The following is a 15,639-nucleotide window of genomic DNA, read 5'->3' as shown; positions in this document are numbered from 1 at the left end:
GCTGGTGGGCAGGAGGCCCTGGGAGCGGGGGCAAGGGAGCTGATGGGGGGCTGCTGACCTATTACTGTGGCTCTTTGGCAATGTACATTGGTAAATTCTGGCTCCTTCTCAGGCTCACGTTGTCCACCCCTGCCTTAGGCCATTCCTTTCTGCTATTCAAAAAGGGTGGCTGGCAGGATATGGTCAAATCCTACATCAATACATTTAAGACATGCTATGTTACTATATCCTTCATTCTAAATTATCCAAAATACAAACAAAAATCCTACTACTACAATATGAGCTCTGCTTGCTGAGTCCAATCTTCTAGTTAGAGACTTTTACACTCTTCAGGGACTACCGCACCTCTGCATCTATTTGCAGTGATACCAGGCAGTGTTTTAAAAAGAATAGGGTTTATTAGTCAACTGGTACACAACATCAGAAGTCCTTAGGTTAGCATAGAGGGAAAAAAGGTTAAGACATAGTCCATCTAGTCAAGCCAGAGCAATCCACCACGCAAGTGGTAGTGAACTCTATTTTTAATCTCTGTGTCTCTCTGATCCCCTTTGTCAGTCCCAGGTGAGGGAGCCAACCTCGTCCAGAAGATCAGGCCTGGTCTATGTTTAAAATTTAGCTTGACCCAGCTATGTTGCTCAGAGGCATGAAAAATCCACACCCGAAATGATGTAGTTAAGTTGACGTAACCCCTGCTGTAAAATTATTTCGTCAACCTAGCTACCACCTCTCAGGGAGGTTGATTGCCTGTAGTGATGGGAGAACTCCTCCCATTGGTGTAGATAGTGCCGACACTGAAATGCTGTGCCACTGTTGTGTTTCAAGTGTAGAGAAGACCTCACACTTTATCTTCTGCCTGTCACATCTCAGTCCTTTTCTGCTCAAGCTGCTCTCTGCTCAGCTTCCCTACTTAGAGGTTGGGGGAAAACCTTCCTCTTGGTCATTGGTTACTCATTGGGGCTTCCTATTGTATCATTTGGATTCTGCATTCATATGGGGTCACTTTCAACGGGTTCCAGCCACTTCCATAACGTCCCATTCATTGCACCCCAGACAGGAAGGTGACACCCACACCTCATATGCTGAGCTACCCTGAGTGCAGACTTAATCCCCCCCTCAACTGGGTAGCAATGTAAAGTAGACAGGGAAAGTGAGGTACACATGCTTCATTAAAATATCAAGAAAAACCCACTTTATCACATCCCCCTATTGAGATCAGTGGAGAATCCCCCGCCCTGCCCCCTGTGAAGATCAATGACAAATTGCCCTGTCACAAAGTGAGAATTTGTAATATTTTTATTACTCCTATGTGTGCCTCAGTTTCCCCCCTATACTTTGCATTGCTACTCAGTGGAGGAAACACTGTTTGCCCTCAGGGCAGAGTAAGTGACATAGATGTGTGATTGTCCCCTAGTTGTCTGAGCGGGCTGAATGGGTCATTGAAAAGACTAGCTGAGGTTGACCCACATGAATGGAAAATGTGAGAAGACAAGGGACAACCTCCATCACCAGAACATTGACAATGACACCTACCAACCAATGACCCCGTGGGAGGAGGATTTCCTTGCCTCTCAGCTGGGAAGCTGAGCCAGGACCCCCTAGCTCAAGGTGCGGGGCGTGTGGGTTTCTGTGAGAAGCGGGTACTGCTCCACTGGGACTGCTTAAAAAATGTCAGAGAGCCAGAGCCTGAAAGTGGAGTTCAATACAGCCTGGCGGGTGAGCTGCTCCGGCTTGACCGCCATGCACTATGCTTTAACCTTTATTTTTCTGTGCAAACCCAAGGCCTGCCCCTGCCGTGTTCCAGCTGACTAGTACATCCTACTCTCCCCTGAAATGGCTGCCGGGGTATCTCTGCACGTCCACACCCGTGCCGGGCTGTACAAGTCCCTGGGGCGGGCACAGGCCTCTGCCGGGCGCTGAGCTCGCCTGGCGCCCCCCAGCTGAGCCCAGGGTGCGAAGCAGGCGTGCGGGGAGGCGGCCCGGGGGCGAAGTGAGTTACCCTTAAAAGGGAGGGTGCCTGGGGGCTGTGGCACGAGAAGGGGGTTGCTCTGACAGACTCTTTAGAAGCAGGGCCTGAGCCTGTGGGGCTGAAACCCCGCCCCTCCCCCCGCCGGTGCGATCAATGGCCCTGAGCCCGGCTCCCAGCCCCCTTCCGCCGGAGCCCCGCCCCCACCTGAGCCCGCCCCGCCCCTTCCCTCGGAGCCCCGCCCCTCCTCTCCCTGAGCACGGAGCCCGCCCAAGCCCCGCCCCCTGCCAGCCCATGTCCCCGCCCTGTCACCGTGACTCAGCAGTTCCCCCCCCCCGCCCCAGCTCAATGTGCGCGCTGCGCTCGCTGCCCCCTCGAGCCATGGCCGCCGCCTTCGACTATCTGGTGCTGGGGGGCGGCTCGGGCGGGCTGGCGAGCGCGCGGCGCGCGGCCGAGCTCGGGGCCCGCGTGGCTGTGGTGGAGCATCAGCGCCTGGGGGGCACCTGCGTGAGTGTGGGGGGCGGGGCGGGGCGGGGCGAGTGCGGGGGGGGGTTGTGGGAGGGGGAGGTGAGGGAGCTGGGTGTGTGGATGGGGCAGGGAGCGGGGTGAGGAGGTTGGGGCGTGGGGGGCTCTGGGAGCAGGGTGGGAGGGTGTGGTGGGGGGCTGGGTGTGTGGGTGGATGTGGCTGGGGTGAGGGGCTTTGGGTTGGGGGTGGTGAGGGGGCTGGGTGCGTGGATGGGGCAGGGTTGGGGCGGCTGGGAGCGGGGTGAGGAGGTTGGGGCGTGGGGGGCTCTGGGAGCAGGGTGGGAGGGTGTGGTGGGGGGCTGGGTGTGTGGGTGGATGTGGCTGGGGTGAGGGGCTTTGGGTTGGGGGTGGTGAGGGGGCTGGGTGCGTGGATGGGGCAGGGTTGGGGGGGCTGGGAGCGGGGTGAGGAGGTTGGGGCGTGGGGGGCTCTGGGAGCAGGGTGGGAGGGTGTGGTGGGGGGCTGGGTGTGTGGCTGGGAGCGGGGTGGGGGGGAGCTGAGGGGGCTGGGTGTATGGGTGGATGTGGCTGGGGTGAGGGGCTTTGGGTTGGGGGTGGTGAGGGGGCTGGGTGCGTGGATGGGGCAGGGTTGGGGGGGCTGGGAGCGGGGTGAGGAGGTTGGGGCATGGGGGGCTCTGGGAGCAGGGTGGGAGGGTGTGGTGGGGGGCTGGGTATGTGGCTGGATGTGGCTGGGAGCGGGGTGGGGGGGAGCTGAGGGGGCTGGGTGTATGGGTGGATGTGGCTGGGGTGAGGGGCTTTGGGTTGGGGGTGGTGAGGGGGCTGGGTGCGTGGATGGGGCAGGGTTGGGGGGGCTGGGAGCGGGGTGAGGAGGTTGGGGCGTGGGGGGCTCTGGGAGCAGGGTGGGAGGGTGTGGTGGGGGGCTGGGTGTGTGGATGGATGGGGATGGGGTGTGTGTGTGTAGATGGGTGAATGGGGATGGATGTGGCTGGAGGGTGCGGGGGATGGGGGATGGATGTGGCTGGGGATGGGGTGTGTGTGTAGATGGATGAACATGGCTGGGGGCGTGGATATGTGTGTATGGACGTGGCTGGAGGGTCTGAGGTGTGTGGATGGATGTGGCTTAGGCAGGTGGGGGTGAAGACATGCTGCAGATTGGGGCTCTAATGAGTAATCCTGGGGCAGATCTCTGGGCCAATTGTGGTTTTCTTTCCAGAACTCGTTTAGCCTTTTAGAAGGGTGGTGAGCTTCCAAGAACAGGTCTGGTTTGTGTGCAGTGATTGACAGGAGAATGCCAGCCTTGCTCCGTGGGCATCAGTTTAGTGGTGCCGGTACCTGCTAGGCTCTGAGCTCTTTGTTTGAATCCTTTTATTTAACTGCAATGACTGTCACAAACGGAGAAAATGCCAGCACATCGACAAAGCAGTGTTGTCAGGTGTTGCACAACTCAGATTGGTCACACATCTTTCTTCATGAGGACAACCGGCTTTGTGGGTGTTCTGTATTACTGAATTTTCACAATAGTCATTATTCCTTACATGCCTATAAGGGGATGGGGCCCATCCAGGTCAGACTTTTTTCAAATCAGCTGCATATTCAGCTGCCTATTACCCTCTTTATTTCTTTTAGGAAGGAGGGAGTGTTTAGAAAAAACAAACTGACAAGAGTCAGGAAAGACCAGGAATTCCCCACCCCCATTGTGTGTGTGTGTGGTGCTGATGTTTTTTTTAATAATATTTATTGTTGTGGGACCAAGACTGTAGAGGCCTCAGGTAGGATCAGTGTTCTGCTGTGCTATCTTCTCCACACATAGGAGACATTAGCTGCATCAAATATCTTACAACCAATTTTAAAGTTATATATGTGTATTCAGAACACAACAGAAGCCTTTCCAGCAGCTTAGTTTGCACAGAATTCCAAATGAGCAATGTTCTCTGCTCTGCTGCCCCAGTTAATTAGACAATGTAGGATTTTAAAGAAAAAAATAGGCTCTGATTTTTTTTCTCTCTCTGAGATACTTAAGATGGGTATCTTGTAAAATCAGCATACAGTTGAGAGATTTGCTGATCTTTCTAAGAACAGAAGCAAGGCCTGAATATAGAGCTTTTTACACAAGATGATGATGCTACAATGTGTTGTGAAAGCTATTTACCAGATTCAGGTTTCTCCAGAAGTTGGTATTAAAACAATGCTAGTTAGTATCAGTTTGTTTCTGACTTACAGGGTCAGATTGTTCATTGAAGTAATTGGTGTAGTCAGTGTATACCAGCTGAGGATCTGGTTCACAGCTAGATAAAATAGAGGATTTGTGTTTTTCGGATAAAATGGTACACTTAAAAAAAACCAAAATTTTCTTGTGCTAGAAAAAGCAAAGAGTAGAGAGGAAGGGAATATAGCAGAGTTCAGAGCTGTGTTTTGGTGCAACTGCAGGCATTTTAATAGACATCTATTTTCAGAGTCTCCTGAAAAAGTGTTTAAGTATTTTGAAGTACCTTTCCTTGAGACAGCCAGGGTAGTGGATCTGTGCAATGTAGGTGTACTAGCTTGCCTATTGACAGGAAAAAGGCTGTAAAGTTTTGATGAAGCTCTTTAGGAAGAAAACTTTTAATGAAAAGTATGAATAAATTTGTATAATAGGGCCACTAACTGGAAGGAAAAATCCTCATTTAATCTCCTGTGAGCTCCTAGTATTTCCTATACCTCTGCCACTCCTAAAAATAAGGTCAGGGTGAATTTTATGTCACTTGCCAGCTAGTTAAAACAGGAAATACTACTACTTTGAGGAGTGAACAAACTAGTATTGCATAAATCTGAAAGTAAAAGAAAGGACTGGCTTCACGGTGATTGGTTTAAACAGGTCTGTTTGGTAAGTATCTTGGTTTGAGGCAACTCTGCCCCCTTTCTGGTCTCTGAGCGCACCCCCTCAGTTGTTTGGCATCTTGCCTTTGTCTCAAGGTGGGATCTTGCAGTTTTAGGCTCTCAGACTGGGACCTCGGTATATTGCTCTGGGTACAACTGCTTATCAGCCCAAAGACGTGTTTGTGGGTTCACTGGCATTGTGTTCAATATGAATTTGTTTCAAGGTCAGAAGGTTGTGAACCCATAGAAGCTGACCCTGTCATTTGACAGACATCAGAGCACTATTAGCATAGTTACATTTTTAACAGTTGGAGAAACTGAGCCACAAAAGGGGTTCATTGAAAAAGCTAATGATAGCTGAGATTAGAACTCAAAGCTGGCTTCCAGTTGTGTGCTCTGAACACATGGCCACTCCCTCAAAAGTTACACAGTAGTGGGGAGAGGGGAGGTATTAGCTGAGGACACTGAGCTATGTTTGTATTCCTTTTTAAAAAGTGCTATGCAATCTTTACTGTCCATGCTGAGCAGACAGGAAATCCTGTTCTGAATCCATTGAAAGGCAACAGCTTTAAAATGGGCACGGTACATGTTTTTAACCTACCTTAGAAGGGTGAAGGGCTGAGTTAGCCTTGTGGGATTGGAACCTCTGAATTTGGTTATAGAAACTAAAGTGTCAAACATTAATGTCTCTTTGCCCAACTCAAAATGACTTTGACAATTTCTGCATTGTAGGGGGTGGGAGAAAGGTGCAGAATTGGCATCAATTTTGGGAAGCTTTAGTTAGTGGACTTACCATTTTCTAAGTATTGTTTTATGATCATAATGTCACATGTAGACTTAATATTCTTCTCTCTTAGGTGAATGTTGGATGTGTACCAAAAAAGGTAGATTTTTTTTTTCTTCTTTCATATTGTCTTTGTGTTGAAATGAATGTATCTGCATCCGATTCTTCACAACACAGATGTTGCTGGGAGAGTAGATAAACTTAATAGGGTGTAGCTACAGTTAGGGACCCTTGCAAAAATACTCCACTCTACAATCCTTACTTTGCTTTTTTGCCTAAGGCTGAGTAGGCTGGTTAGACTGTTTCTAGGTAAAATGAATATCCAAAGGACAAATTGTGCTCTTGGGCCCATGGATGCAGGTTACACCAGGGTATCTGTGAGCAGACTTTGTTGTTTTAGTATTTTCCTTAGTCTCACAAAAGCGTTTTGTGAATGATTAATTCAAAACAGGCCATCATGAGCAGTGCTTCAAAAAGCATATGAACAGATTGCTCTGGACTTCAGAAACACATGCACTGCTTTTAGTTAAGTTTGCGCCCTTTGGGATGAACTGATCATGCAAATGCAAGATAGAGCACCTACTATTTTCCTATGGTACTATTTCAAGTCTGATGAGAAATGAAGAGATACACATCAAAAAAGGCCACTTTTCCATACGCTACTATGTGTATAAACTAAGTGCTACAGATATGAGTAAGGCTCTACTTGAATCACGAGATTCAAGTAGCTGAGTTGCGGACAATCCATGGGAAATTGTGGAAAAGTAATGACATTACTTGCGGTAATTTGGCAAAGGGTTGGCAGCGGGGGCTCCCGCTGTCGGCCGCCCAGGGCTGAGAGCGGGGGCTCCCACCGCCAAATTGCAGTGGAAGCCTAATATTGCAGGATCCACAATATCACAAATTAAGTAGGGCCTTAGATATGAGACTTCTTCTCCCCAATCCCCTCCAAATCTTTGTGGATTAGATTGTGTAGCTCTATGTGAGCGCACAAAGGGTGGAGTATAGTGCCAGGAGCCTCCTTCCCTCATGCCCCTGCACAGAGGCCAGACACAATTGGCTCTTTACAGTCAAGGTGAACACAAGGCTGTTCAAACAGTAGTGCAAGTCTCCCCAAAGAGAAGGATTAGGCCTAGGAACTCTCCCACCTCTGTACCAGCAAGCAGAGGTAGGCCTAAACAGGGCAAGTGCATGTGCAGTGGTGGCCCTGCTCCTGCAGAGCAGACTGTGCCAGCCTCACACAAAGCCTCCAGGAGCTTCCTGCTGCATGGCTTTGGGGTCTTTAAGGCCTAACATTGCCCTTATTCATAAAACAATGCCTATTTAAAATAGTAATGTATGGAACTGAGTTGTTCCACCTAATCCATCTTGAATTACTAGACACAATTGATGCTTTTTTCATTCATGCTGTGTTGAATTACTGTTCTCTTTACCTCTGTGACAGGTGATGTGGAACACAGCTGTCCACTTTGAATTCATCCATGATCATGCCGATTATGGCTTTGAAACCCCTGATGTGAAGTTTAATTGGCGGTAAGTCTAAGATTCAGTATTCCAGGTGCAAAATCTTGTTTACGTGTATCCTTTTAAAGCACAATACATTTTATGTAAATATTGTATTTTCTTTATGTATAAGCAGTTCTCTTGCTGCTACCATGTATAACCAGTTCTCTTGCTGTGACCATGTCCACTTAATGCCCTAGGTGCACTGGGGGAGGAACAAGGCTTACTCAGTTGCTTGCAGTTTGGTTCCATGTCCCTCATAGCCAGTGTGGAATGCCTGGGCCCCTGAGCCAGCATTGCCAGTGTCATACAGGATGGGAAGTCAGCTGCCAGCAAGCTCTGGGCCTTGCTCAAGAAAATCTCTTGTCATTAAAGACATAACCAGCTATATAGTGGTTTGTTTCATGTGCTCCATGCCCCTGAATCCCACTTCCCTGTCACCTTCCATATCCCTGCAGTGTTTTCATTGACTTTGTCTGATGACCTTTGTGTTTGCATATCTAATGAGGTTGGATTTTAAAGCTAGCCTCCATTTTTTTTGCTGTGTATTCTTATTAGCAGCGAGAAAAAAGCTTATATAGTGACAGTGACTACATTTTATTGCAGAGTGATTAAAGAAAAGCGTGATGCTTATGTGAGTCGCCTAAATGGGATCTATCAAAATAACTTAAACAAGGTTTGTAAATTTTGGTTCATATACGAGTAACAAATCGTAAAATTACAGAGCCTCTTCTATGCCCCTGTAAACTGTCATATTTTCCCAGAACCTATGGAAGTGTTTCCAAGAGAGTTTGGCTTGTTTTTTTTTTATCTTTGGTCAGTGCAGGTTCCATTTCCAAAAGTTATAAAAACCCTTCTCCTGTGTCAAAGCACATTTCTGTGGTTTTAAGAATGATTCCCACTTTATTAAATAGTGAGAGCCATTTTTTCCTCCTATTCCCTCAGTCAGGGTAAGGTGGTGGTGCACACTACTGCGAGTAGATGCGGCCATGTATTCTACTTAGGTGTTTGTGCATGCCAAGTGCACTGAACCCAGAGAATTTTGCCTAGCAGTATCCGTAGAGGGGTGTGCTCATGCCTCGTGGCCACAGCCCCTTCCCTGGGTGTATGAGGCGGTGCTGCTCTGCCCCAAGCCACAGAAGACTTCTCTGGTTTGTCATGGCTAACCATCATTTTCAGTACATGTCCCTTCCTTTTGGTCTGTCTTCCATTCCCTGGGTGTTTACCAAATGTGTGGTTGTGGTGATGGCATACCTCCGGATGACTGGCTACTAAGGGGCAGGTCCAGAGAAGAAGTTCTTTCTCATGTGTGGATCACACTGCACTTACTCAACTGTCTGGGTCTCATACTAAACACCAGAAAGTCAACATTGGTCTCTACTTGGAAAATTGAATTCACTGGGATCTTAGAGTCTGAGTTCAAGAGTAGTTTTGTAGACTGACTTTTTCCAGACACTTTTGTCTCAGGCTGCAGTCTCAACCTTCCATGACAATTCTTGTGTCTGAGGTATTTGGGCCAGATGTCCACATGCACACAGGTGGTTCAATGTACAAATTGCCCTCTTCAATGCCTGCACCCTCTTCAAATGTGGCCCAGAACAGTTTACCATCTGGCCCTTCATCCCTTAGACAGGTTGGTCTGCCTCCCTCCATTGACCCTGGACTTCTTGCTCTGGTAGATGGATCAGGGGAATGTATGTCATGGCATTCCCTTTGCCCGACCCTTACCAACCAGGACTGTTGTCACCAATGCCTCCCTGGTAGGTTGGGGAGAGCGTCTGGGGTTGCTGAAGGTTCAAGGTCTGTGGTCAGTCGGAGCAGGAAGCTTCGCTGCATAACAGTGTCCTGGAGCTTTGGGCCACCTACATGGATGGTCACGTTTTCATCGACTGCATCAAAGGTTCAATGGTTCACATACTTACGACAATAGCATTCTGGTGTATTATGTGAACAGACAAGGGTGAGCACACTCCAGGGTGCTTTGCCAAGAGGTGATCAGGCTATGGCAGTTCTGCATTGAAGAGAATATCACTCCGATAGCCAATCAGTTGCCTGGGATCTAGAATCATCTCACGGACCGGCTTGGGAGGAATTTTTCCCTGAGTCATAAGTGGTCGGTGAAATCCATGTTCTGCAAGTCATCTTTGCTGCTTGGGGCATGCCAATGATCAACCTGTTTGCTACAAGGGACAACAGGAAATGCAGTCTATTCTGCACTTGAGGGGGCCTCAGTCCAGGTTCCCTGACTGATGCCTTCCACATCAGCTGGCAGTCAACTCTCCTATATGCTTTTTCTCTGACGCTGATCATTCCCCAGGTCATCCTCGAGCTGAAAGCAGATCAGGCCAACGTCATCCTCATTGCATTGTCAAGTCCGAGGCAGTGTTGGTTTTCTGACCTTCTTGCACTGTTGATTTGGTCTCCCATATGCTTTCCTCTCCAGTCTGACCTACTCTCACAGAATCACATTTGCATCCTGCGCTCAGCTCCATATATCTCATTGCTTGGCTGCTTCGTGGTTAAATGAAGAGGAAGACCGATGTTTGTCGGCTGTTCGACAGGTCCTACTCAGTATAGAAGACCATCTACCAAGATGGCCAGTTAGAAAAACCTTTCCACTTTGACAGTGTGGTCATTGGCCTGTGGAGTTCAGCTAATCCTGGCTATCTTGGAGTGTTTGCTGCATCTTCAGCTGTTGGGCCTTCCAGTTAGCTTATTGAGGGAGTATCTAGTGACTTTCATCCACCCATTCGTGGAAGATGGGTGTTTTCCAGTGCTTGATGTCTAGATTCTTAAAAGAAATCCTTCGTCTCCATCTGCCAGTGAAGGATCTGGTTCCCTTATAGGACCTTAGCACAGTCTTAGCGGTTCTGCTGAGACCTTCATTCAATCCTCTGGCATCCTGCCTCTTTCCTCTCTGACAAAAACCTGCATTCTTCATGGCAATGATATCTGCAAGGGGAATGTGTGAACTGCAGTCTTTGAGGCAGAGCCTCCTGACATGCAATTCCCCAAAGAAAAAGGGACATCGCCACCGCACCCAACATTTGTGTCTAAAGTGGTGTCTTGGTTTTGTTTAAATAGGCGGTATGTTTGCCTGTGTTTTTGTTCCTAAGCCGCGCTCATCTCCACAGGGGCAGCATCTTCACATGTTAGACATCAGATGATGTCTAGCCTTTTATCTAAACCTTTTTGTGCTTTGCCGCATCTGTTTGTGTTGTATGCAGACTGTGAAGAGACGGGCAGTCTCCTCACAGATGTCTCTTAAGTGGATAACTTTCTGCATCAAGATAGAATACGAAACAGTTTTGGGTAGGCCCCGTCTGTGTGTGCGAGCTCATTCTACGAGCGCGAAAGCTACATCAATAGCGTTCTTAAGTGACCTCTCAATATGGATATTTGCAGAGCTGTCAGATAGTCATCAATATGTACGTGTATGAACCATTATGCCATTACTGCAGCATCCAGAGAAGATGCAAGCTTTGGGAAGACAGTCCTGCAGTCCTTGTTTAAATAGACTCCAAGCCCCATCTCCAGTGAGTGCTGCTTGTGAGTCACCTAAGTAGAATACAGGGCTGCATCGACTTGAAGAAAAAACGGTTATTTACTGTAACTGATTATTTATTTTTTTAGATGTGATGCAGACCTGTGTTCCACAACCCACCCTCCGTCCCTTTGCATCAGAGTCTAATCTCTGGGAGTTAGTGCAAAGGAACTTGGGGGTGGGGAGGGAGGGTTGGTGTGGCACTGCCTCATCTAGCCAGGGGAGGGGTTTTGGCCACAAGGCATGAGCACTGTCCCTCTACTGGTACTGCTAGGCAAAACTCTCCAGCTATGGTGCACCTGGTGTGCATGCATACCTGACGTGGAATACCTGTCTGGATCACATCTCAAAGAACCACAGTTACAGTAAGTAACCGTTTCTTACCAGCTTAGTCATGTTTTAGTTGGCTGGAGTTTAATCTTCATTAGCTCTCCAGAACATACAGTGGCTTCTGATGCAGGTTGAAGGCTTCCATTATATTTACAAACATTTCAGATTACTAGATGAGCATAGGCCTACATTTTCAAACTGACTCATGATTTTAGGTGCCCACGTGAGATATCGTAAAGGGGCCTGTTTTTTAGAGGGTGGTTTCTGAGCATTTTCTGGAGTGGGCACCCAAAATCACTAATCATTTTTGAAAATGTGGGCCATTGGTAGCACTTTTCAGAAGTTGAAATGCTGAATCAGAGAGTTGTCTTACTACTTTTCTGCCCTAATAATTTTGTCTTCTGCTTTGATAATTAGGAAAGGTTCATTCTTTCTCTAGCATCTGGTTTTGTGATTTATAGAATGACAGTACAATCTAAAATTTGTTTTTGTAGGCTCACATAGAAACCATTCATGGCCATGCAGCTTTTACATCTGATCCTGAGCCTACGGTAGAAGTCGGTGGTAAAAAATACACTGCTCCCCATATCCTGATAGCTACAGGTGGGCGACCATCAGTGCCCCATGACAGTGAAATCCCTGGTAAGTCTTTGAGTAATGTGATCAACATCATGGCATGTAAGTACTCCTGTGGGAGGAGATTTCATTTGAGTTACAACAGGACTTCCTATTTTTCCAGTGCAAATAGTGTCTCACCAGTACACTCTGGTGTCTCTGGCTCTCAGTGGTCTATAGAGATTGTAACCTTAGAAAGTACATTTGTTCTCAGCATTCTACGTTTCCCTGCCTCTTCTGAATGGAATTCTGGCCTACATAGAAAGAGATCTGATCCAAAGCCTTCTGGAGTCAGTGGAAAGATTCCCACTGACTTCAGTGAGCTTTGGATGAGGTTCCAGGTCAGGATGTCTGGTTCATCAGTTCAGGTTTGTAAGGTGTGCTTGCAGCTCCTCCACAGGCAACTTGGACAGATGCCATGTTTGCCAATTTTCCCTTAAGCCAAATTGTATCTGCCTGTTCAAAACTGCTAATCTGTTTATTATGAGTCCAATATGCATGCCACTGAATGTCAGACACTAAATGTAGGGTCTTGCGCAGCTTGTTCTCCTTTAAACACTTCTGCTTTTACTGAGATTTCCACAAAATAGGAAGGAACTGATGCAACATTGTAGGTCAGCACAGAAGTCACATTCGATTCAACATGGACGTTGAACTTTGCTATCTGAGACTTTTATCACTTTGCATTTTTTATGGAAAGCATTCTGGTTTGTTATGACTGTGGAAATAAGAGAGACTGTTCCAGACTTAGCAGGCTGAAGGTGGACATACCTGCAAAGGGTGCTCGGAGTGACAGGGAGCGCTTTTGCCTGTTTATAATACAGAAAGGTCTGAAAGCTAAAGGGTTTTTTGCCCTGCTTGTTAGAAAAATTGGATCCTGAGTAGGCTGGAAGGCTCTGTGGCAGGGGTGTCCCATTTGGTGGAGAGTTCCAAATTACATTTTGAATTATGGGCCATGGACTGGGTCTGAATTTATAACCACATACTCCTTTTAATCCACAATGGATCTCCCACTGAGGTCAATGAGAGAGTTGCACAAAGATCATAGGTAGAGTGTGCCCTTTATGTAGTGATTAAACTCTTAGTTATTATTTACGGTCACATTCAGTATCACTACATGGAGAATCTGCTCCCTTTTGAGAGGACTCTTGATGTTTCTGCCCTTTGTTTTCTCCCTTCCCCATCCTCCTGTCTGTTTCTTTTCTTACCCTGACTTTGAGGGGGTGTCCTCTGTTCCTCCCTTGGTATTTCCTTCCTGGCAGCAGCTCCTAATTCACACCACTTTGAGAGCTTCTTTCCCAATCTATTTCCGGTTTCAGCTGTTAGAATGACCCTCAACAAAATAGTTACCTTTGTCTGTGAAGTGCATCTCTGGCTTTAGCGTTTATGTTCAAATGAGATTAATGATGGCAGGAGAGTTCACAGCTCTCAGCCCTTGTTTCAGGCTCCCTGTAGTCTCAGGCAGAGCTCACTGCATTTGCTCACATTTTAAACATTTTTTGCACCCATGAGGACTAAAAATGTACTACTTAATAATGAAAGCTGAGATTCTGAACAATCTGTGTGTCAGTAAGGGGACTACATACACCAAGCAGGCTTCACTCTTGACATAGTTCTATGGTAACTGAAGAGCTAGTATCAAGAGTCCAGAGGTAGAAAGCTGAGCAAAGGGATTTCTAGTGCCTGCTTGAAACTTTTTTTTATTAACACTTATTTAACTTCACTGACTAACAATTGAGAGGGGGGGAAGTCTTTGTTAAAAATTCAAAGCCCTTCCCACTTCACTGAAGGTGTGAGTGGTCTCTTTATACCTCCCCTGAGAATTCTAGGAAGCTCCAGCAGAATGACATTTTTGACTTTAAGGTTTTGAAAAAAAAGAAAGAAAATCCTTCTTTACATATTTTAAAGACGCAAAACTGGTATTGATCTTAGTAGTTTTGAAACCTTACAGACCTTCTGAATGTCCTCAACAAAAATATTTGGAAACCCTTTCATTATAATCTTAATGTGTTGCTTTGGTTTAGTTTTTTAAGGGGGGAGAGAAATTAGAGGTCATTAGTCAGGTTTTAGTACCTGCTCTACCTTTCCCTGTTTTGTTACTTAAAACCACAGCCTGAAAAATCAAACTCTCCAACTTGCCTGAAGGCAGTAGAGATTTTTTCGTGAGTGAATGGAGCTGGGGAATTACTGGCTCCCTCTGTGGAAAGGAGGGGAACTGAAGACAGTGAAACAGCTTTTTGCACTGCTCTTTCTTTTACCCAAGGAGGAGGAAAGACAGGGAGCAGATCAGCAGTGGCAACTCTAAGAGTATGTCTACACTTTGAGCTAGACGTGTAAATTCCAGCTTGAAAAAACATAGCTGCACTAGCCTCTGGTTGAGCTAGTGTGCTAAAAGTAGAGTGTAGCCACAGTAGCATGAGTAGTGGGAGGAGCTAGCTACCCCAAATATGTGCTTAGCATCTTGGACTGGTCTGTACTTGGGGTGACTAGCTCCTCCTGACACTTAAACTGCTGCGGCTACACTCTATTTTTAGTGAGTGAGTTTGATCAAAGCTTGCGCTTGTATGTCAGCTCACGCTGGGAATTACATCCCCAGCTCGGAGTGTAGACATACCCTCGGTTATTTTGGCAAGGAATAGAGCAGCCTCTTAGGCCCTGCCTGCCCTAGGAAAAAGGTGTGTTTAAAGCCTGATAGGTAACCCATTACAATCTTAGTGTTCACCTCCACCAGCTAGCACAGAATGACTGTTAGTGTTAAACTACAACTTGCCTTGTTAAAACTACAACTACACTAGGACTGTCAATGTGTGAGCTAACATGTTAAAATACACTTTTTCCTATGAAGACAAGACTGTACTGACTGACTCTTGCAGGGACGAGGGAGCAGAGTTAATCACTTCTTGAGGGACAGCATTGATTGGGGTTAACAGAACTGGGGTTTTTGAGGGGGTAGAGAGAGCAGAATTGATTGGATTTGAGGAGGAATGAGTGGAGTTCAGCTGATTTTTGTGGGGTGATCAAACTGATTGAGGAGAATGAAAATGTATCAATGCAAATGAAATTTGAATAGCTTTAGGGACATGACTCTTGTGGTGGGTTTAGGCATATAGTCTCTTTGGGCAAGCAGGTGTTTGGGAAGTTTTTCAAACTCTGCTTTTATAATACTTTCTTTCAATCCTAAACTCAGTTTTGCAAAGTAAAGAGTGCCCTTTCTTTTCCACTGTTGATGGGAAATGAGCTTTAAAAACGAGTCAAATGTTTGTATGCTTGGGATTAGTTTGTATGTAAAGCTGATAAATGCTAATAGCAAGAAATGTAATCTAAACTAAACAACGTTGTGTTGAAATGCACAAATGCTAAGAAAAGCAGAGTTTTGTTACTGGGAGAGAACATGTCCTGGTTTGTGTGAAATTTACTTTGCAGGTGCCAGCTTGGGAATCACCAGTGATGGGTTTTTTGAACTTGAAGAATTGCCCAGGTAAGCAAACCAAAAAATAGACTCTCAGGACCAGCAAAATCAGCTATCTTAGGCTGCTTTCAGCATGCTCCTCAAAGCAAAAC

The 15,639-nt window shown here is 46.8% G+C and overlaps 1 protein-coding gene across 2 annotated transcripts in view; it reads left to right on the top strand.

Annotated features, from left to right (window-relative positions):
- Positions 1-2,283: 2,283 nt before the first annotated feature.
- The window catches only part of GSR (glutathione-disulfide reductase), a 33,432-nt gene continuing 20,076 nt past the window's right edge, over positions 2,284-15,639 (top strand). The window contains exons 1-6 of one of the 2 annotated variants that reach the window (XM_084625318.1): positions 2,284-2,470; positions 6,160-6,186; positions 7,531-7,619; positions 8,196-8,265; positions 11,958-12,105; positions 15,502-15,556. In XM_084625318.1, the coding sequence (XP_084481444.1) occupies positions 2,312-2,470; positions 6,160-6,186; positions 7,531-7,619; positions 8,196-8,265; positions 11,958-12,105; positions 15,502-15,556 (548 nt within the window). In that variant the 5' untranslated portion in view covers positions 2,284-2,311. Of the gene's footprint in view, positions 2,471-3,831; positions 3,934-6,159; positions 6,187-7,530; positions 7,620-8,195; positions 8,266-11,957; positions 12,106-15,501; positions 15,557-15,639 lie in introns of those variants that run through there. The other variant, XM_084625319.1, reaches the window with a different exon arrangement.

This window comes from Lepidochelys olivacea (assembly GCF_965140295.1).
Source record: "Lepidochelys olivacea isolate rLepOli2 genome assembly, chromosome: 4".
Classification (NCBI taxonomy): Eukaryota; Metazoa; Chordata; order Testudines; family Cheloniidae; genus Lepidochelys; species Lepidochelys olivacea.
The sequence above is the reverse complement of the archived record's forward strand: the minus strand, read 5'-3'. Positions and strand labels throughout refer to the sequence as shown.